The sequence below is a fragment of the Oncorhynchus masou genome, chromosome 6 (genome assembly GCF_036934945.1).
Source record: "Oncorhynchus masou masou isolate Uvic2021 chromosome 6, UVic_Omas_1.1, whole genome shotgun sequence".
Lineage (NCBI taxonomy): Eukaryota > Metazoa > Chordata > Actinopteri > Salmoniformes > Salmonidae > Oncorhynchus > Oncorhynchus masou.
The window spans coordinates 43,114,860-43,138,658 of NC_088217.1; the positions used below are offsets into that span (position 1 = coordinate 43,114,860).

At 45.3% G+C, this 23,799-nt stretch overlaps 1 protein-coding gene across 1 annotated transcript in view; it reads right to left on the bottom strand.

The window, feature by feature from the left end:
* LOC135542082 (leucine-rich repeats and immunoglobulin-like domains protein 1) overlaps positions 1–23,799 on the bottom strand; it is a 54,622-nt gene that overhangs the window by 25,936 nt on the left and 4,887 nt on the right. Inside the window, exons 2-7 of the mRNA XM_064968729.1 lie at positions 13,842–13,913; positions 12,633–12,707; positions 3,701–3,838; positions 3,411–3,554; positions 1,097–1,240; positions 668–811 (exon numbers count right to left, since the gene is read on the bottom strand). Coding sequence (XP_064824801.1) covers positions 668–811; positions 1,097–1,240; positions 3,411–3,554; positions 3,701–3,838; positions 12,633–12,707; positions 13,842–13,913 — 717 coding nt within the window. The remainder of the gene's footprint in view (positions 1–667; positions 812–1,096; positions 1,241–3,410; positions 3,555–3,700; positions 3,839–12,632; positions 12,708–13,841; positions 13,914–23,799) is intronic.

Here is a 23,799-nt window from a genome sequence, read left to right on the forward strand (position 1 = left end):
GCAACACAGATACACAGGGCAATCTGTCTCTCTCACACACACACACACACACACACAGTGACAGTGACACAGTGCGCAGACACACAGGAGCCTGACAGACAGCCTTATGGTACAGTTAGCGACGCCTGATCAGAGCGGAGCTCTACAGTAGTACAGTGGTTAAAGTATGTCAACCAACCACAGGTTGCCATAGTAATAATATCTCCTTCATTAGACAGGGATATCCCCCTGCAATTATCCTGTATCCATACCAACAGAGGGTTGCGCGCTCTTTACCAACCTGACTGAGAGATGGGAATACAGAGAGGGCTTAAGTACTGTCAATCCTACCGCTTATTATGGGATAAACAGGCTTATCATGTGGTATTGAACGCGAAGCGACTCATGTAGCTCTGGTGAAGGTAAACGGAGGGGCGCGACGGGGAACAGATTCAGGTATAGGTTGTGGTAGGGGAACAACGAGATGAGACGGGAGGTTGATGGTTGGAGGCTGTGGGTAAGACCTTGTGGTCCGGAGCTGAAGGCCAGGGGATGAATAGTGTAGTTTGTTTCTCAGTGGCTGGGGATGAGGTAGGGCTGGTTGCTATAGTTACAAGGATTGGGAGGTTTTTAGTGCTCTGGTTAACCTGGGTTTGGAGGTTTCTGACATGCCACTCAGAATACTCACAGTTCACGTAGCCTTTGGCAGAACCTCCAGCCATCTGGGTTGATGTGGGAGATGGAATTGTTGCTGAGGAAGAGCTGCAGCAAAGAGGAAAGGCCGTATAGGGAGCCACTGTTCACTTCCCTCAGGCTGTTGTAGTCCAGGTGACTGCAGGGGAGGAGTTGGTCACAGAAACAGGTTCAGACTAGGCATTAGGGGTAATGTAGTTTGGTATCAAACAAGAATAAGGACATTACAGGTTGTCCAATCACAATTTTATAGTTCAGCTCATAAGAAGAGCATAGAGTTGCTTGTGAAACAATTGTTAAGATTGGAAACTCCTATGAGTGGAGTAGGAGAAAGTGGTCCTACAAGTTCTTGAGTGCAACTGATCTGAATTAGTCCTAAAGGCTCGGCAGGGAGTTAGGAGCCGTATGTTTGTATGTAACTTACAGCACTTTCATCTTGGCCAGGCCCCAGAAGGCTCCGTCGGTGAGCTTGCTAATGTTGTTCCTCTGCAGCTTGAGGACCTCCAGACTGGCCAGGCCCTGGAAGGTCAGCCCCTCCACCTGCCTCACGCGGTTCCTGTTCAACTCACTGGAGGACGGGACAACACAGCAAGGAGTTAGAGAGAGAGAGATGCAATGATGAGCAGAGAAACGAGAGTGAGAGAAATATGGACCTGCGGGTAGGTCACAAAACCCTGAAGTAACACTAACGCCATTTGGCCCCACAAAAACAGAAGTATCTATTCCACCTGTGGCCAGCGATGTGTACCCCTGACAGCTGAGGTGAGGGTTTACAGACTAGGGTCACGTTCTGACCTGGGCACCCCAACACATGATCCCAAACCTTCATTAACCATGCTAGGGTTAACTATAGGAGCACCGAAGAAAAAATACTCAAAACAGCACCGACTTGTAGGGCAGGGAATCTGCATTCACTTCTCAAACTAAAATAGGACTACTTCTGTTGAGAATGGACTGTAAACAGTTAACCTCTCAATGTACTTAGAGTAATCTCACTGGGACACGCAAAGGGAAAAATACAAATGACCCTGCGAGATAAAAAGCCCTTTGCCTTCTGTATCAAAAGAGTTCTGCGATAGCTTTGTACCAGTGGATCTGTGCCCCTGGCGTGTGAGCTTCAACATCACAGCCCAGGAGCACAGCTGAACAATAAACATCCACACAGCGTCTTTGTGTGTCCTCCATGTTGCCACAAGCATTCTCAGATACAGTGTCACCGGGAACACCTGTTGGAACAATACCCCCCCAGGTAAAACTGGGAGGGCTGTGGAGAGAAGGAAGCCATGTCTACAATGGAGGAGACTCCCGTTACGTGTGTCTTTTCTCCCCAGAGTGGGAGTGTTGAGTCAGCCCTAGCCCCATGCTGCAGGATGAGTCAGCCCTAGTCCCATGCTGCAGGATGAGTCAGCCCTAGCCCCATGCTGCAGGATGGGTCAGCCCTAGTCCCATGCTGCAGGATGGGTCAGCCCTAGTCCCATGCTGCAGGATGGGTCAGCCCTAGCCCCATGCTGCAGGATGAGTCAGCCCTAGCCCCATGCTGCAGGATGAGTCAGCCCTAGCCCCATGCTGCAGGATGAGTCAGCCCTAGTCCCATGCTGCAGGATGAGTCAGCCCTAGCCCCATGCTGCAGGATGGGTCAGCCCTAGCCCCATGCTGCAGGATGGGTCAGCCCTAGCCCCATGCTGCAGGATGGGTGCTGCAGGATGGGTCCCTAGCCCCATGCTGCAGGATGGGTCAGCCCTAGCCCCATGCTGCAGGATGGGTCAGCCCTAGCCCCATGCTGCAGGATGGGTCAGCCCTAGCCCCATGCTGCAGGATGGGTCAGCCCTAGTCCCATGCTGCAGGATGGGTCAGCCCTAGTCCCATGCTGCAGGATGGGTCAGCCCTAGCCCCATGCTGCAGGATGGGTCAGCCCTAGCCCCATGCTGCAGGATGAGTCAGCCCTAGTCCCATGCTGCAGGATGGGTCAGCCCTAGCCCCATGCTGCAGGATGGGTCAGCCCTAGCCCCATGCTGCAGGATGGGTCAGCCCTAGCCCCATGCTGCAGGATGGGTCAGCCCTAGCCCCATGCTGCAGGATGGGTCAGCCCTAGCCCCATGCTGCAGGATGGGTCAGCCCTAGCCCCATGCTGCAGGATGGGTCAGCCCTAGCCCCATGCTGCAGGATGGGTCAGCCCTAGCCCCATGCTGCAGGATGGGTCAGCCCTAGCCCCATGCTGCAGGATGGGTCAGCCCTAGCCCCATGCTGCAGGATGGGTCAGCCCTAGCCCCATGCTGCAGGATGGGTCAGCCCTAGCCCCATGCTGCAGGATGGGTCAGCCCTAGCCCCATGCTGCAGGGGAGGGGAAGACAATGACAGAGAGCAGGGCTCTGAGAGAGGAGAGAGCTAGCCTACCATGGACACAGGACAGTGGACAAAAATCTGCCATGGTATCAGTCTGATGTTACCAATGCTGCTACACTGGAGGGGAGAGGGTCACACGGGTCACAGTCTCCTCAACAAAGGGGACTGTCAAACGAGTTAGCCGCCATAGATCTTTCCAACTTTCCAATGTTCTTCTCCCTCCAATGTCTGTGTGGGGACTATACACTCTCTCTTTAACAACTGGCCCAGGGTCCATTTGGTTGTGTCTCTCATGGTGGTTGAGGAAAGGCTAGAAGGCGAATAGGGAGAGTTTACAAACATGTTTTTCAGTGAGCCGAGAGGTGTCTGTGGGGGTGGTATGGCACAGTACTCACAGTTGGGTGAGCTTGGGCAGCTGGAAGCCTTTGACAGGGACCTGAGAGATGCGGTTCCGACTCAGTCTCAGAACCTGCAGGGTGGAGGAGAGCTGGTCCAGAGCACCGGCCTCCAGGAACTGTATCTTGTTGTTGCTCAGGTACCTGGAAGACAAAATAGCAAATTGTCAGGGATCCTCAAATGGACAAGAATTAGACCTATCCTGATAACTTTGGCTCGGCATTTCTTATTTCCTACAGGAGAAATGTGGAGAGAAGGTTTGACGTGAGAGCTAAGAGGATGATCTTACAGGTCTTTGATCTGGAGACCTGCCGGGAAACCTTGAACTCTGACTTCAGTGATGTCATTGTTGCTCAGGTCCAGGGTTTCCACGGAGATCAGGTCTCTCATCCGCCTCCCATCGATGGTGCGGATCTTATTGTGGTGTCTGGAAGAAAACAACAAAACTGTTAGGAGAAAACTCTACTGAACAAATATATAAACGCAACAATTTACAGTTCATAAGGAAATCAGTCAATTTAAATAAATAAATTAGGCCCTAATCTATGCATTTGACATGACGGGGCAGGGGCATTGCCACTGGGGAGCCAGGCCCAGCCAGTCATAATGTTTTTCCCCCACATATGGGTTTTATTACAAACCAAAATACTCCTTAGACCCCCCCCCCCCCACAGATGATCCTGTGGGTGAAAAAGCTGGATGTGGAGGTCCTGGGCTGGCGTGGTTACACATGGTCTGCTGTTGTGAGGCTGGTTGGACGTACTGCCAAATTCTCTAAAACAACGTTGGAGGCAGCATATGGTAGTGAAATTAACATTCAATTCTCTGGCAAAAGCTTGGTTGGACATTCCTGCAGTCAGCACGCCAATTGCACGTTCCCTCATAACTTCAGACATCTGTGGTATTGTGTTGTGTGACAAAACTGCAAAATTTAGAGTGGCCTTTTATTGTCCCTACACAGGGTGCACCTGTGTAATGATCATGCTGTTTAATCAGCTTCTTGATATGCCACACCTATCAGGTGGATGGATTATCTTGGCAAAGGAGAAATGCTCACTAACAGGGATGTAAACACATTTGTGCTCAACATTTTAAATAAATACGCTTTTTGTGCATAAGGAACATGTCTGGGATCTGTCATTTCAGCTCATGAAACCAACACTTTACATGTTGCGTTTATATTTTTGTTGGGTATATCTTCATGGGATAAGATGTGTTCGGAACCTGAGGAGAGGAACACCAGGAGAAGAACAACAAAGCTTCTAGTCTTAACAACCAACTTCAGATGTTTGTTATAGAAGCAGTAGTAAAGCACACACAAACGCTCCTCTTCTCCAAACCCACTAAGGAACAGAGCACACAGAGTATCCCTGCTCACTGGTCCTCTATAAACTCTCCCAAGGGTCATGGAACACTGGATTGATGAGCCAATTATTCTCTCAGAGCACTTGGATAAAGCCAAGTTGAGCAAAGTTTTAGCCACTTAAAAATTGATTTAACCTTTACTTAACTAGGCAATACAGTTAAGAACAAATTATTGAGAGTTTGATGAGCCATAGAGGTTAACATTCACTGATACTGATGCTTGGGCTCAAGTAAAGGTCACCAACAGACACCAACCCAACCCTGAGCAAGACCCCAACCCTGAACAACAGACACCAATCCAACCCTGAGCAACACATGGTCTTACTACAACAAACACAGATCCAAGCAAAGCTTCATCAGAGAAGGTATTTTTTGTGACTATGATGTTCATGGCTTGTTTATTGGTGTTAAATGTAACCGACTACTTCCAAATCAAATGGAGGAAGACTTGGCTATACAAAAGGACTTACATTTTAAGCACTGTCTATCTCTGTCCCTCCTGACAGTCCAGTTAATCCTGCAGTAGGAGGCCTGAGAAAGAGTTTTTAAAAAGCTCGTTTGTATTTTGGCCTGCTCTCTGCTCTGCAGGAATGGTCGGTCACAGTCTCTCCACATCTGTGGTTTATTTTGGTGTTGGCTGGAAGGAATGGGAAAAATCCACCTCTGAGCTACAGCCTGCAGACAGACAGATGGACAGGGACAGAGCTGGACAGGAATCCCAGTCACTTCCCCCTGTGTACCTATGCCCAGTACTGGCACAGGGGCAAATAACAAAGACACACACATGTGCATACAGACCTCCCCCGCGCCACACACACAGACACACTAAACAGAAAGATATACACACAGTCAGTACACAAAAGACAAAACTCCCACACAGATGTATATAGACCTACGCACACAAACACGTGAACAGACAGATACAAAACAAAGACAAATCCACACGGACACAGATAGAAAACAGATACAGACTTCTTTCAGGTTATCCAAATGGTTGACTCTTCCTCAGCCTGCCATTGCAGGCAGAGCCACTGAAGGCCAGTGCTACCCGAGCAGGGATGAAAGTCTGTGCTCAATGACACACATACCACATTAAGGCGGGGCGATATGGCCAAAATGTAATTTCACAATATTTTACGTATTTTAGGCAGTACAACTGTATTTGATGGTATTTTCTCTTTTTTGAATAATAAAAGTGGTGCATGACCCTAGGGTGGAAACATATACATGAAGTGTTTTGAAATGGAACTTTGTCCATTCTGTTTTATACTGTTCAATAAAACGTCAACCAAAAGTTGGAATATAATGGACACTTTGAATACCGTGTTGTTTGACATGACAATGAATGAAAAAGCCAGGGAGTGGGTATTGTGACAGGGTAGGAACCAAAGTGTTGGTCAGTGTTTTCCAATAGACCCAAATTAGTTTTTACATTAAATACCTTCCCTTACTTGATATAGCTTTGATGTGGCTAAAATATGCGCTCTTTGCCTATTCCTCTCTGATTTAGACTATATCTACCGTTGCACAAACAAAATGCTAATTTAGGCCTACACCAGCACTGGTATCAGGCTGTGTTAGCTAGCTAACTTTGCTCGGACTTTGCTCGGACTAAGTACATTTAGCAAGTTACCTAGCTGGTGATTAGCATTAACGGCGGACAATTTATTTTTGCCACAACTTGCTAAGAAGAGAAACTAACAGTTTGCAGACCGTAAGATACATAAACTAATAGGGTAATTTTGGGCTCCCGGGTGGCGCAGCGGTCTCAGGCACTGTATCTCAGTGCAAGAGGCGTCACTGCCGTTCCTGGTACGAATCCAGGCTGTACCACATCCAGCCGAGATTGGGAGACCCATAGGGCAGACACAATTGGCCCAGCGTCGTCCGGGTAAAGCCTTCATTCTAAATAAGAATTTGTTCTTAATGGACATGCCTAGTTAAATAAAAGCTACATTTAAATTTTAAACAAATTATATTCAGCAAATTGGAAAGGAGCATAGTTTTCACCAACATCTTGTTGCATCTGCAGCATTGACCATGCAGACTGTCAGTGCATGTGAACTGCAAGTAGTTGTGACTCGTGGTAAAGTAAAACCTGCTTTCCATGTGTGACCGGGGTGGGGCTTGGTGTGGGTGGAAGGAGGGAGGGCGAGACCACGTAAGTAGCACACGGAGCAAACTATAAAAACAGACATTACACACGGTGTAGTAGCGTAACACAATTAACAAACCAAACATTGATATACTGTCATAGGTAACGTAAAAACCCCAACCAGTACATGCATCAACACCGTTCTACACTAAAATACGGTATACACCCCAGCCTCGGTAGCACCTCCCTGACACTACGGCTAGTGTTACTGACCCCCTTCTCTGACACACCACCCTCCATGTGACCTGAACCCAACAGCACACACGCCAGGAACTGCTGATCCCTGCCTGGAATTCCTGTCTCCTCAAGAGGATCAGGGTCAGTAACATTCCTAGTCTCTTCGCTAACTGAAATCAACATGACATTTGACTTCAAATAAAGCCCATGCCATGAGTAAAACGACACAAGGAACCTAATTTAGAGTCAACTCCCAGACCCAGCATCAAACAGTGTTTGGTAAAAATTGGACGTTTGTCCTCTGGTGTTTCCAGAAAGGTGTCCCGGCAGACAAACTGCAGCAAAACACCAAACACACACACACACACACAGATGGTCAAGTAAGACCCTCTGTAGACCCTTTACTCTGGGCCATGAGGGGAGTGGGGTCCCACAGCAGCCCAGAGCCCACCTGGATAAACAGTGGTGAAAAGGGTTTAGGATGAGTCTCAGGCCCTCCCTCTCCTCCCTGACCTACATGAAGCCCCTGGGAAGCCCAGAGACAGAGAGGAAGGCTTAGGGAGACTGACTGACAGGGGGAGAACTGAGGCTCTACTGAACAGGGAGGGAGGGGTGAGGAGGGAGGGTGAGGAAGGGTCAACAGCTGCTGACCCTTGCTGGGAAAAACTAGGCAGTCTTGGCTCAAGCAGGAGGGCGAGGCTGGCTTGGATCTCTCCGTCTCTCAGATGCTAACTACAATGTCCCGCTCTCCCTTCCCCTCTCTTCTCTCTCCAAGTACAGTTCCTCATTCTTACTTTCCTCAACCCCATTCTCCCACAGCCAAAATAGTCCAGCTGTGTGATACTCAGAGGATGGGCGAGGGGAGAGGTGGGGACTGGGGTGGGACGGGGGCTGTGATGTTTGATGTTGGGGGATGCAGACAATACGTTTGTTAATATAAAAACTGATCATCTCATTGCCAATGCAATTTTGGGGGTTGGCTTTCCCTCTCTCTTTGATGTCTGTGGTACATTCAACAGATCCCTTTATTCCAAATCTCATCATCCATTTAGCCATTTGATTTTCCTAGGGTCGGTTTTGACACCGCTTTTGATGTTGAGGGTGCTGATAACAAAAGTGTTTACACTGCTGCCCTTTCTCCCATTTCCACTGTGATCTGTGTGGATTCTACCTCGTTTTGATGTTGGGAATGAGGACAATAGAACAGTTATTTTAAATCATTTCATCCCATTAACCATGTGATTTTCATGGAGTTGTTTTGACACCTCTCTTTGAAGTTGGAAGGGCGGATGCCGGACAATGGAGAAGTCTCACTCTCCCCTGGCCCATGTGATTCTATGGGGGTTTGGTGGCCTGCTGTGGCATTGTTGGAGCGTGGGAGCCCTGCTGCATTCTGGGAGAGCAGGATGCCAGGTGCATTGTGGGAGTGTGGGAGCCCCGGGCCGGGGTGGGGCCATGGCTGATCAGAGAGCAGTGATTAATCCAAGCCAAAGCCCCGCAGCCACACAGATTAGCTGGTTAGGGCCGCTCTGGCTGATCTGCATGATGAACTCCACAAGTTAGAGGATCAAAAGAACCGTTGGGCGTGTGGGAGAGAGAACGAGTGATATGGGGAGAGAGAGAGAGAGGTAGCGAGACAGAGAAAACAAGAAAGTGCCTGGTGTTGTCAGAGAGAATCACCACACGATGCTTCAGAAACTCTGTTGGAGGAGAGGAGGCCAGCTGGTTGAAGGGATAACATAAGAGTGGAGCACAGAGGCTGGTCTCACTGTGGCCATCAGCTCTTCCTCTCCTCTCAGCCCAGAGAGAAGCCAGCGCAGGTCAGGGGATGTTGACAGACAACCCTCTGTTCTAGCACCCTTTCTCTCTCCTTCCTCTCTCCCCCTCGCTCTGCGGCTGCAGTCTCACACAGCACTGCTGTCAGACAGCATTCCTGCCGCTCTCCACCACAGGCAGAGGAATTTAGGCCCCACTTCCATCCAGCCAGGATCAGCCTAACAAACAGACCAGAAGGTGGGGGGCAGACAGGGAGCTGGGTGAGGTGGGGTTACTTGTGGGCAAAACCTGAGCTCCAGTACTTCCCACCTCAAAACGCCCACCTTGTGGCGGTAACAGTGATGTCATCCTGAGCCAGCCCTTTCCCATCCCCCAACCCTTCCTGTCACCTTTTTACAGTAAGCCCTGTGAGTGACAGCTCCAGCTGCAGGTTCTACTCCTTTCAGCTCTGCAGCTTTGGAAAGATATGCCTCTTCCCATCATGCACTGAGCTTCCCATAGCAACAGGCTGAGAATCAGGCCAAAAAAAGAAGCTTGTCCCGAGCAGAGAGTAGAGCTACGAACTGCAGTCTCCTGAACTAGCAGTCACTTCAAACACATAGCCTAAATGAAAACCTTGAGGCTTTACAGTGACCTAGAATCAAGCAGAATACTTTAAGAGGCAATGACAACTCACAGAAAACAAAGCAGATTATTTCTCTTCAAACTAAACCTCCAACATACAGTTGAAGTCGGAGGTTTACATACACCTTGGCCAAATACATTTAAACTCCGTTTTTCACCATTCCTGACATTCAATCCTAGTATAAAATCCCGGTCTTAGGTCAGCTAGGATCAACACTTTATTTTAAGAATGTGAAATGTCAGCATAATAGTATAGAGAATGATTTATTTCAGCTTTTATTTCTTTCATCACATTCCCAGTGGGTCAGAAGTTTACATACACTCAATTAGTATTTGGTAGCATTGCCTTTAAATTGTTTAACTTGGTCCAACGGTTCGGGTAGCCTTCCAAAAGCTTCCCACAATAAGTTGGGTGAATTTTGGCCCATTCCTCCTGACAGAGCTGGTGTAACTGAGTCAGGTTTGTAGGCTTCCTCGCTCACACACACTTTTGTAGTACTGCCCACAAACTTTCTATAGGATTGAGGTCAGGGCTTTGTGACGGCCACTCCAATACCATGTCTTTGTTGTCCTTAAGCCATTTTACCACAACTTTGGAAGTATGCTTGGGGTTATTGTCCATTTGGAAGACCCATTTGCTCGCAAGCTTTACTTTCCTGACTGATGTCGGGAAATGTTGCTTGAATATATCCACATAATTGTCCTTCCTCATGAAGCCATCTATTTTGTGAAGTGCCCCAGTCCCTAATGCAGCAAAGCACCCACACAACATGATTCTGCCACCCCGGTGCTTCACGGTTTGGATGGTGTTCTTCGGCTTGCAAGCCTCCCCCTTTTTCCTCCAGACATAACGATGGTCATTATGGCCAAATAGTTCCATTTTTGTTTCATCAGACCAGAGGACATTTCTCCAAAAAGTACAATCTTTGTCCCCATGTGCAGTTACAAACCGTAGTCTGGCTTTGTTATAGTGGTTTTGGAGCAGTGGCTTCTTCCTTGCTGAGCGGCCTTTCAGGTTATGTCGATATAGGACTCGTTTTACTGTGGATATAGATACTTTTGTACCGGTTTCCTCCAGCATCTTTACAAGGTCCTTTTCGCACTAAAGTACGTTCATCTCTAGGAGACAGAACACATCTCCCTCCTGAGCGGTATGACGGCTGCGTGGTCCCATGGTGTTTATACTTACGTACTAATGTTTGTACAGATGAACGTGGTACCTTCAGGCATTTGGAAATTTCTCCCATGAATGAACCAGACTTGTGGAGGTCTACAATTTTTTTTCTGAGATCTTGGTTGATTTCTTTTGATTTTCCCATGATGTCAAGCAAAGAGGCACTGAGTTTGAAGGTAGGTCTTGAAATACATACACAGGTACACCTCCAATTGACTAAAATTATGTCAATTAGCCTATCAGAAGCTCCTAAAGCCATGACATCATTTTCTGACATTTTCAAAGCTGTTTAAAGGCACAGTCAATTTAGTGTATGTAAACTTCTAACACACTGGAATTGTGATACAGTGAGTTATAAGTGAAATAATCTGTCTGTAAACAACTATTGGAAATATGACTTGTGTCATGCACAAAGTAGATGTTCTAACCGACTTGCTAAAACTATAGTTTGTTAACAAGAAATTTGTGGAGCGGTTGAAAACGAGTTTTTCTTGCAACGAGCAAACCCGTATCTGGGAGCATAATCATAGCCTCAAGTGCATTAGCATAACGCAACTTTTCATATTCATGAAAATCACAAATTAAATGAAATAAATATATTCAAACACAAGCTTAGCCTTTTGTTAACAACACTGTCATCTCAGATTTTCAAAATATGCGTTACAGCCAACGCTAGACAAGCATTTGTGTAAGTTTATCATGGCATAATGCTATGCTAGGCTCTGCTGGCAGCAGGCAACATTTTCACGAAAATAAGAAAAGCAACCAAATTAAATCATTTACCTTTGAAGAACTTCAGATGCTTTCACTCAGGAGACTCCCAGTTAGATAGCAAATGCGTGGAAAACGTAAGCTCATTCGTAGCTCATTCACAGCCATATAAGGAGTCATTGGCATGAGGCTGTTTCAAAAAATGCGACACTGCCTGATTTGATTTGTATCTGGGTTTCGCCTGTAACATCAGTTCTGTGGTACTCACAGACAATATCTTTGCAGTTTTGGAAACATCAGAGTGTCTTCTTTCCAAAGCTGTCAATTATATGCATAGTCGAGCATCTTTTTGTGACAAAATATCTTGTTTAAAACGGGAACGTTTTTCATCCAAAAAATTAAAAACTGCCCCCAGAGTTTCAAGAGGTTATGACTCCAACCTAAGTGTATGTAAACTTCCGACTTCAACTGTATCCTGTTTGACAGGAACTTTCACATATCGCTGAATTAGAACGGTCACAAATCTGACAGAAAGTGCTTAGAGACAGTTAGTGAGAACACTACACAGGCTATTTTGAGGGGCCGACAGATGATACATAGGGAGAGGCACTGAAAGTGATGCATAGTGATGGTCAGTTTTACAGGAACCTGCTGGACTGTTACAACCACGAGTGAGTGCATTGAAGTGGGTGTTATTCCAACAGACAAGCAGGCTGCAAATTGTCTTTAATGGTAACGGTTAAGACCGAACCTATGGGCTTTCTCTCCTGTTTGAGGTTGAGTGAGATTATTGAATGTTCCTTAGCCACCATGAGAGGTGAACTGTCGGGAAAACAACAAATACTTACTAACTCTGTAAGCCAAGCAAGCAGGACAGTGTCACAATTGTGTGTGTCTGTCGAGGGGGCCACTAGGCTCACAGCACGCACACACACACACACAGCCTCTCTTTCCAAATAGGACAGTAAATCTCATGTGAGATGCCAGCATAGGCAGTCCCTCCAGGCAGAGTTTCACAACTTTAACCAGGATAGAACTCTGGAACACTTTCTTAGTGCTCCGCATGGTCAACGTTACACCATACGACCGTCATAGCTTAGCAATTCAACTAGAAAGAGTGTCTCACTCGTATTCTTGGTCATAACTAAACTTGCACTCAAACAAACATTGACAATTCGGCGAGGGACAGTGTGATGCCAGCTTGACATCCTCATGGTGGTAAATTAAATGTGTACTCACAGGTAGAGGGAAGCAATCTGAGACACAGCCGGTCCTAGATCAGGGATGGACGTCAGCTCATTATGGTCCAGGCGCCTGAGGGAAACATAGAGGCAGTGATGTTAGAGGACAGAATGGATGAAGAGGAGAAAGTAACAGAACACTATATTGAGATAACACTGGTGTGAATTGACTGACCAAGTTGTATTTGGAAGTGAACTTGAGGACATGAGGTTGCCTCACATGGTTGGATCAACATGGTGGCAGAGTGCATCTGAATCATTCATATAGAACAGAATTGCTTGCGCGTAAAAACATGGATGGATGAAGCCGTGTCAGGCTAGAGTGGGCACTTGGGCTCTGACAGGTGTCAGTGTCTGTGGCCTCCCTGCCTGGGTTGAAGATAGACCCTCTTGAGCATATCAGATATTCACAAGCCAGGTTTCGGCCTGCGTGGTGTCGGTAGATGGAGAAAGCTTAATATCCTCAATTGGACTAATTTCAAAACAACACATCCAAGGATAAGATAATGTGACTGAGAATAAATGTACCATATATCAGTAAGGGGCCTGACTATTATGGTGAGAGTAAGTGATTGTGTGAGATGCCGATCTACTGCAGTGTGTGTTCAGGGTACTGTCCAGTAAGAACATCATTGATGCCCCCTCTAACGCTAGCATTGGGAAGCCTGCTAGGCCTATCGCTAAAATAAATTATTTTATTAGCCTAAACACACAGCACTGCATAGACACACAGCCAGACATGCGCACGCATGCTCACTAGGAAGTGAAGGTGAAGCACATTGTGAAGAGATTTTTTTTTGTGTGTGTGTATTTAACAAAAAAATCTTTATTTAACTAGGCCAGTCAGGTAAGAACAAATTCTTATTTACAATGACGGCCTACCGGGGAACAGTGGGTTAACTGCCTTGTTCAGGGGCAGAACGGCAGATTTGTACCTTGTCTGCTCGGGAAATCGATCCAGAAATCTTTCGGTTACTGGCCCAACGCTTTAACCACTCAGCTACCTGCCGCCCCAATGCATTCATAGATTAGTTGTCTGCTTGTCAATCGATCCTATTCTGTTCTAAATGACAGCCATTGAAAAGGCTGAGCCCAGTCCCCACACACACAGCAAAGGGAAACTCCTGGTTGAGAGAAGATGAACACACACACACACACACACACACACAGACAGTGACAGAGAGACAGAGAGGTCTGAGGTACTTACAGCTCTCGTAGGTTTGGGAGGTTTGAGAAGACTCCGACATCAATGGCTGTCAACTTGTTGTGGCCAAGATTTCTGAGGAACAAAACAAGCGGATTAGTCTTGTCGACACACACCACCAGAACCTTCATTTCATGTGTTTTTTCAACTGTGCCACCTCCCTATAACATTGTGACAACTGTATTCCCATTTTAGTTCTGTTTCAGGGGTTCCCAATCAATATTGTGTCTGGCTTGGTTTACACCAGGGGCAAGCAACTGGCGGCTCTCAGATCAATATAAAAACAAAAAAATAATATTTGAAACTCAGTCGGGGTCTCAACTCACTGTTGCAAGTTAAAATAGAATACAGGTTGCAATTTCACAATGTGGTTGTCCATCAGCAGTTTTTTTATTTTTTTATCTAAGTGTCTGATAGTCACTCAATTAGACCATGTCAGCTAACATTTTTTTACATCGGTAAATTAGTCTTGCGGGCAGCTGTCGAATTACCGGCCGGGGGGGCCCCCATTGATTTTGTTCGTCAATCTCACTCAGATATATTTAAAACTGCAAACATTTCTTTCCACCCTATGGCAAAATGTGTACAATTGCAGCAAACCTGCTTTAAAACTGCAACATTTTCTCTATACCCCATGGCAAAATGTGTACAATTGCACACAATTAACTTTGCACATGCGGGTATGCAGACCCGCAAGCAACTGTGGCTTCTCATGTTGACTTCAAATTTTCTGTGGCCCCCACCCCCTACAAAGTTGCCCATCCCTGGTTTACACAATGTAGCCCACAGGCCAACAATCTGTGTACAAGTCAATTTTCAGTTTAGAGTAACCATGCATTAAATAGCCACCACCTCACTGGCACGGTGATTAACATCAAATAGTGATTTGTTCAGAGATAGTGTTACAGTAGCCTGTTAACCTAGAAATAATATTTTGCCTAATTTGGTCAGATGCTTGATTAGGGTTCTGGTGATAAGCGTGTTAGAAATGGAGATTTCTGGTTTGCGAAATCTTCACCCTCGCAAAGGATGGTGGCAGATTCTACAGTAGCCTATCAGTTATGTTTACTTAGATCTGTCCACGAGAGATTACTAATAGCCAGACAAGAGTTCATCAAACTGTAGAAAATCCTGTGGGCCAAATACACTCATAGACACAATGTCTCTCACAAACAAATGGGCATACATATACACACACTTTTCATCTCCTACTTCTTGTCAGCAGACAGTGGGGGCTGCAGTCTACTAGGGAAAGCAGTGTTTCAGTGAGGTCTGCTCTGAGACAAAAGGAGCCCACAGCCCTGGCTGCCTCCAGACATGAGAGATGGGCTAGGAATGTTTCACAAGCCTGTGGAGAGATGGCTGCTTGTTCCCAGAGTCTGGGGACAGATTTACCTGACGCACCACATTCCTGCTGCTTCCTCTGGTGGCAGGCAGCCTGCACAGCCTCAGCAGACCGCTTTGCTCTAAACAGGGTCTGGGAGACCTGCTCTTTCCAACACACTTCACTACAGGTTGCCACAGGGTACGAGGTTAAACGAACCCATCAGACTTGAGAGAAAATTGGAATGATAATTTAAAAGAGGCATTCTTCAAATAGTCACAGGTCCCACGTTGCACAGCTGCCTCCCTTTCCAGCTTTCTGCATCCTCTTTTACCTCTCTCTCTATTCTAGCACAAATCCTGCTCTCTAGCTCCCTCTCCCAGTGTCTGTGGAGATAAGTTTCTCTCTCTACAGTAGGTGTGTGAGGAAATAAATAGCAGCGTGTACCCCGCAGGCAGAGCTCTGACAGGGCGGTGGGCTGATCATTGGCTGGGCCCTCCTGCCACCATTGTGCCAGATTGCAAAATTGCTGTCCCTGCTACAGGAGGCAATTACCTCATTATACTGAAGCAAAGTGAAAAATCCCAGGGTTTTCTCCGCCAGGCTGGGCTGGCCGGGGCTCCGAATATAACTGAGAACACCGCCGCAGGGCAGCGAGCAACACCGACCGCAGTAATCTTCCACAGAAAATCAGCGCCTTTAACAAGGCCCCGGTTGGTACAAACGGAGGATAATGAAGCTTAGGCCTAACTGGAGGGCTCCTCATTACAAACAACCAATAAAACAACAACTCAGAGAGGAAGGCTGCTGTCATGCCCCCTAAAACAGGTTTCAGGTGTAAGAAAATGCTTGTGCTATGGGGGTATAGGATACTACAGAAATGTAAAACATGTCATTGTTTGCGGTTGTCCATTTAGAGTAGAGTGAAGGTCACATTTGAGAACAAAACCTGCCGTACTGGTGCCGGAGGGCCACAATAACAAACAAACTGTGTGTGTGTGTATTCCCAGTATACCGATAGGCCAAGGGGGAGTGTTTATGCAACTTCAGAATTGTGTTCTCTTTATTGTGCTTCATTTTCTTGTTATCTGATCAGATAACTTTCACTGTTTTAACACCTACTGTATGAGCAGCCGGTGATAATGCCACCGTTTCCTTCTCCTTTACAGTCACGAGTAGAGGGGGTGGGGTTACGCCCCAATGACAGGAGCTAATGCTCTCCAGAGCCTGCCATACCATAGCAGCAAAACAGAGTGGAAGGCTAGGGGGCAGAAAAAAGTCCTAAAGCAACTCAGCAAACAGATCTAGAGATTAAAAAGTAAGGGTGTGTAAGGGCTGATTTTCTTAAGACATTTAAAAAAAAAGATATCCTCAATTATCTACGTGGTCAATTTAACAGTCCAAAAACACATTTTGAAAGCTAAGATAAATCTGAGTGTGGCGAACACTATAAATATAGTCCTCTGCTGAAACTCAGGAATGGTGCATTCCACTGCATGGCACTGTTTATCTAAATGAGCAGGCTTGTTTAACATTAGTCAGCATGATCAAGACCACAGCCCAACGTACTTAGCAAGGTAATTCATGCCTAGCTTTCAACAAAATACTGAAAGATTTGGCCTGCTCTAGTCTAGTGTAGCCAAGTCCTGGCCTTAGGACTCGCCGAGGTTCTCACCCTCATCGCCACAAGTCAGCCAACGACCCCTGCATTAAACCAGACCCAGCTCCTATCCACCTAAAGCAATGAACAACTTGTACAACCAGGATAACTGAGGTGAAGGTGGGAGTGGAGGATGGCCCTGAAGTTTTAAAAACGGACTTGTCTAAGAATTACAGTGGGGCTCCGGAGTGGTGCAGCGGTCTAAGGCACTGCTTCTCAGTGCAAGCGGTGTCACTACTGTTCCTGGACCGAATCCAGGCTGTAGCACATCCGGCCGTGATTGGGAGTCCCATAGGGCGGTGCACAATTGGCCCAGCGTCGTCCGTGTTTGGCCGGGGTAGGCCGTCGTGGTAAATAAGATTTTTTTTCTTGACTGACTTGCCTAGTTAAATAAAAACATATACAGTGAATTTGGAAATCATTCAGATCCATTGACTTTATGTTACAACCTTATTCTGAAAAAAATATTAAATAATTTATCCCCCCATCATCAATCTACACACAATACCCCATAATGACAAAGTAAAAACGGGTTTGTAGAGGTATAACAATGGAAATATCACATTAGCATAATAACCTTTGCCAGCAATTACAGCCTCGAGTCTTGTTGGGTATGTCGCTACAAGCTTGGCATGCCTGTATTTGGGGACTTTCTTCCATTCTTCTCTGCAGAGCCTCTCAAGCTCTGTCAGGTCGGATGGGGAGCGTTGCTGCACAGCTATTTTCAGGTCTCTCCAGAGATGTTCGATCGAGCATTCAGAGACTTGTCCCAAAGCCACTCCTGTGTTGTCTTGGCTGTGTGCTTAGGGTCGTTGTCCTGTTGGAAGGTGAGCCGTCACCCCAGTCTGAGGACCTGAGGACCTCTGTACTTTTCTCCATTCATCTTTACCTCGATCCTGACTAGTCTCCCAGTCCCTGAAAAACATCCCCACAGCATCATGCTGCCACCACCACCATGCTTCACCGTAGGGATGTTGCCAGGTTTCCTCCAGAAGTGACGCTTGGCATTCAGGCCAAATAGTTCAATCTTGGCTTCATCAGACCAGATGATCTTGTTTATCATGGTCTGAGAGTCCTTTAGGTGCCTTTTGGCGAACTCCAAGCGGGCTGTCGTATGCCTTTTATTGATGAGGGGCTTCCATCTTGCCACTCTACTGTAATGACCCGATTGGTGGACTGATGTAGAGATGGTTGTCCTTCTGGAAGGTTCTCACATCTCCACAGAGTAAGTCTGTAGCTATGTCAGAGTGACCATCAGGTTCTTGTTCAGCTCCCTGACCAAGGCCCTTCTCCCCTGATTGATGTTTGGCTGGGCAGCCAGCTCTAGGAAATCTTGGTGGTTCCAAAATTCTTCCATTGGCAGGCATTAAGAATGATGGAAGCTACTGTGTTCTTCAATGCTGCAGACATTGTTTGGTACCCTTCCTCAGATCTGTGCTTCTACACAATCCTGTCTCAGAGGTCTACGGACAATTCCTTCAACCTCGTGGTTTGGTTTTTGCTTTGATATGCACTGTCAACTGTGGGACCTTTTATAGACAGGTGTTTGCCTTTCCAAATCATGTCCAATCAGTTGAATTTACCTCAGGTTGACTCCAATCAAGTTGTAGAAAGATGAAGAATGATCAATGGAAACAGGATGTCCCGAAGATCAATTTAGAGTCTCATAGCAAAGGGTCTGAATACTTATTTAAATATGTTGTTTGTTTTATATACATTTGCAAAAAAAAAAAAAATGTTTTACCTATGTCATTATGAGGTATTGTGTGTAGATTGATGAGATTTAAAAAAAAAATGAAATCCATTTTCGAATAAGGCTGTAATGTAACAATGTAGAAAAAGTCAAGGGGTCTGAATACTTTTTGAATGTATTGTACATACTGGGCCTGGGCCAATTTAGCCACTGCCACTTCCCAGTCCACCTGTTGCCTTGAAACACAGTCTACTCTAGAGAGCTCAGATCAAATCAATAGCAACAGTTTGGCAGAGCTCGGAAGGGTAGAGGTCAGCTATAGCAACATTAGCTTAGCCACTCAGACACCATTAAAAGCTGCAATAAAACTATAAATCCTGTGTGACAAAGTACACTGACCTCCATCGAAAACCTCTGAAAATACTTTAAGACTCCCATCGCACTAGACTTAAACCATTACACTACTACACTGTTGGAGCAACAGCAACCCATCATTACTACCTAAACAAAATAGAGAAAAATCCTTATTTTGTATTCTGTCAAATAATATAGGTTAAATTAAATAAAAAGCAGGGGAATGATATCACTTCTTATGACAATGCCATCATAATCCAAGGCAGAATGCGGAAGTGAAGGGGGGGGTTGGGTTTGTAGACTGGAATCATCTTTATCTACCCATCTCTATTGCTGATAAGATGAGTGTGAACTTCGCTCTTTGGAAGTGTGAAGTGATGTCAGCGATAGGGCCTTTATGGTGCAGCTGGGAAACAGCAGAGCTTTAATGTGGTCCGTTTTCAAACAGCCATAAAATAGTTAAAGAATAACCTTCTGTTTGTGGAGGAGCTAGGAGAAGAGAGCTCCCATAGGCCAAACAGAGGCGTAGAGAGCGCCCCCCCCACCCGTGTACACAGGAGTAATACCAACACCACCCCACCATTTTAGACTTCAGCAAAACATAGGCAAGAGAGAGAGGGCCAAGATAGTGAAAGTAGCCACAAACATTTAAAAAGTTATTTAAAAAGTGGCACAGTATGCCTGTGTAGTGTCTATGGTCACAACTCAGCCTGGTGCAAACACCTACTAGATGTGTTAAATGTGCTGTAGTCGGCACATCTCTACAGAGCACATTTGAGAGCAGCAGATATGTGGGCTGATGGGATCAGCATATTTCATTGCATTGCAGATTTTCCGGCAGCAATTCCAGGCAACAAAAAAGGTCTGCTAGCTAGGCTACAGCCTGTGAGCAAAGTTAAGTCAGAGGGAGAAGGTCTCTGTTTTCTGACACACGCACACATCTTGGAGCCATGGAGGGCCTTTCCCAGGGTGCTCTTGGTTAGGTACGGAGAGGGCAGTCCAAACAAACAGAGGGGGCATGGGGCTGCAGCACGGTCCACACTAGCATGAACTCAGGCCCGAAGATGCCAGCCAAGACGCATGAGGGGGGAGCACACAGCACACACACAGTCTCATGCGCACACACACAGACTGGAGTTTGATAGCAAATCCTAATGTGTTATATGGTCACCAGACTCCAAAAAGGAAATTAGCCTTACCAATTAATCTGAAAGAACATAAGTCACATTTTGAGGGGGTATTTTCTTCATATGTACTGTACTTCAAAGTGAAGAAAATGACTGATCATTAGAATACGGACTTCCCCTGCCTAATGTTTATTATTCTTGCAAACAGAAACTATCTGCACTAATTACACCATCATCCATGGAGAGAGAATGGGGCCAAATACTGGGCCAAACTTTAGAAATAAGGTTATGTAGGCCTGTGTGTGTGGATGTATGTGCAGGTACTGAACCCCTCTGTTTTCTACTAAATCAGTGGACACAGGCCATTGGCGGTTTTTTGAAAGGCAAGAATGCTCTTGGTTGCCAGACAGACAGTTTTGGGGGTTCTCCACTTCGCAGTACCAAGTAACTTTTTTTTCTAATGTCTTCTCCAAATGTCCTAACTCTTACCAGATGTACAGAATTCACAGATGATTCATCTATCAAACCCACTTTGTAGACAGCGGCTTAAACAAAAAAGAAAGAAGAACTTGGCGCCCCAGTGTGTCTTAACAAAATGGCCATCTTTTCTGTTGACTCGATTTGTGTGGAATGACTTCTGGCAGTAGCAATTCAATGGTCATTACGGTGAACGCTGCAATGAGCTCACTTCATAACGTCATAAAAAATGTAAACTTGTATCTATAGTTATGAAAGGAATTCTTTGCTCGCTTATTGCTGCTAATTCTTTTCTGTCTAAAGCTATGTATACATGCACACCGGAGGCAGGTAGCCTAGCTGTTGAGAGCGTTGGGCCAGTCACTGAAAAGTGTCTGGTTCGAATCCCCGAGCCAACTAGGTGAAAAAATCTGTCGATGTGCACTTGAGCAAGACATTCCTGTAAATTGCTCTGGATAACAGTGTTTGCTCAAATGTAAACCGTAGTCTAAAAGTTGACATTTACAATAAATGAATGAGATACTTTCCCAAGCAAGCACTGATTATTTATTGTGTATCTACCATAAATATCAAACATTCACACTAAGGGGGAAATCATTATTTTTGGGAGGGCAACGATAAAATCAGAGCACTATCGATATAATCTTAAACCCAGGAAATAATGACAATCCTGTTGCTTTATAAAACTCAGCCAAGGGACATTACAGTCACAAGGCTCAAGAATCCATGACAATAAACCAATTCAGCAAAACCACTCTCAATACCACAAGATTACAAGGCTGCTTAGTGAGAATTGCCATTGAAACCACAAGGGCCTCAGTCCTACGGTCAGTGTACACTGTGGATATGTCTACATTGGGTGAAGGAAATGTAGGAAACCAGTCTGGCTTTTACTTTTATTTCATTAGGGCAGTTTCATCAGCCATTCCTCCATTCATACCACATGGCTGATAATGCATGGTAACCATGGAGACAGACAATGGCAACAATGTTGATTACCAGAAAACAGCTCTCTCCTCAACGTGTTATTAGTGTTTATTTGCATGTTAGTTGTGGTTTGTTTCGGTCAGACCACTGAACTTTTACCCAATGGAACCTGACACGAACCAGACCGTGACAAAACATTTCCACCCCAACACCCCCTCAGTACACCCCCTCGGGCCAGGTGATCTGCACCCTGGACCAGAGGAACCACCAGACCAGAGCCTGTCATGAAACCACCAAATCAAACCCATTTCCTGTGGGCAAAAGCCAAAACCAACCTCTGGGGGTGTTTACCAATACCACTGGATTAAGCGATTGAGTGTGCAGGTGTATAATGCAGTAACAGAACGTTTGTCAAAAATCGAAGAGGCAGTGCATGGTTGGTTGTTGGTCGGGCGGGCTTGACATTTCTTCCCCATATAGGAAACCACTCAGGAAAAGCTTTCTTGTAAAGGGATCAATCCAGACACTGGATTTCTGTTAGAGTGAATCTAGCTAGGTGACACTGTAGACCACAGCAGGGAAAATAACAGACGAAGCAGAAAATATTTATTTCAGACACTGCTTTCTCTCTACATCCAACCACATCGATCAAAGTCAACGTTAATAACGTTTATGCTTTCATTTACTTGTAAAACAGATTACATGGATGGCACTGCAGGCAAAGACACTCTTTACACACATTACGGTGACCACAAACAAGATAAACCACCACAGAGAGATTATCTGACTTAGTGAGAGATAGCCTGCACTGGATATCATTAGGCCATTCTTCAAATCAGAAGACTACGAAAGTACTAACGTAGGGACCCATCCAGGTGATTTGTTAACAGCCTTATGAGCATGAAAAATCACCAATGTTTAATAAAAGGCAACAGCAAAAATACAGAATACATTTGAAAATCTCCATTGGTTTAGAATTACTCTATTATATCTATATCTATATATCCAGTTGAATTCAAAAGTTTACATACACCTTGGTTTTTACCATCCCTGACATTCAATCCGAGTAAAAATTCCCTGTCTTAGGTCAGTTAGGGTGACCATTTTATTTTAAGAAGGTGAAATGTCAGAATAATAGTAGAGGGAATTATTTATTTCAGCTTTTATTTCTTTCATCACATTCCCAGTGGGTCAGAAGTTTATAAACACTCAATTAGTATTTAGTAGCATTGCCTTTAACTTGGGACAAGTGTTTCAGGTAGCCCTTCCACAAGCTTCCCACAATAAACTGGGTGCATTTTGGCCAAAGTAGATGTCCTTACCGACTTACCAAAACTATAGTTTGTTAATAAGAATGTTGTGGAGTGGTTGGAAAATGAGTTTTAATGACTCCAACCTAAGTGTATGTAAACTTCAGAATTCAACTTGTATAACACACACACACACACACATACACACATATTGTGTATGTGGACTAGAGGTCGACCGATTAATCGGCATGGCCGATTAATTAGGGCTGATATCAAGTTGTCATAACAATCGGTAATCTGCCTTTTTGGATGCCGATTACGGCCAATTACATTGCAATCCACGAGGAAACTGCGTGGCAGGCTGACCACCTGTTACACGAGTGCAGTGTCAAAAGGACCTTGTGGCTGCAAGGAGCCAAAATAAGTTGCTAGCTAGCATTTTAATTCTTATAAAAAACAAACAATCAATACTCACTAGTTAACCTAGTAATATTATCAACCATGTGTAGTTAACTAGCTTGTCCTGCATTGCATATAATCCCTGCGGTGCCTGTTCATTTATCATCGAATCACAGCCTACTTCAACTTTGGCAGACGGGTGATGATTTAACAAAAGTGCATTCAAAAAAAAGGTACAATCGTTGTACAAATGTACCTAACCATAAACATCAATGCCTTTACACAGTATATCAATACACAAAAGTATATATTTTCAAAGCTGCATATTTAGTTTCAAAAATTAATGTTAGCAGGCAATATTAACTAGGGAAATTGTGTCACTTCTCTTGCGTTCAGTGCAAGCAGTGCAAGCAACAGTTTGGGCCGCCTGGCTTGTTGCGAACTGTGTGACCGTAAATAATTTGCCAGAATTTTACAGAATTATGACATAACATTGAAGGTTGTGCAATGTAACAGCAATATATAAACTTTGGGTTGCCACCCATTCTATAAAATACAGAATGGTTCCATATTTCACTGAAAGAATAAACATTTTGTTTTCAAAATTATAGTTTCCGGATTTGACCATGATAATGACCAAAGGCTCGTATTTCCGTGTTTATTATAATTAAGTCTATGATTTGATATTTGATAGAGCAGTCTGACTGAGCGGTGGTAGGCAGCAGCAGGCTCGTAAGCATTCATTCAAAC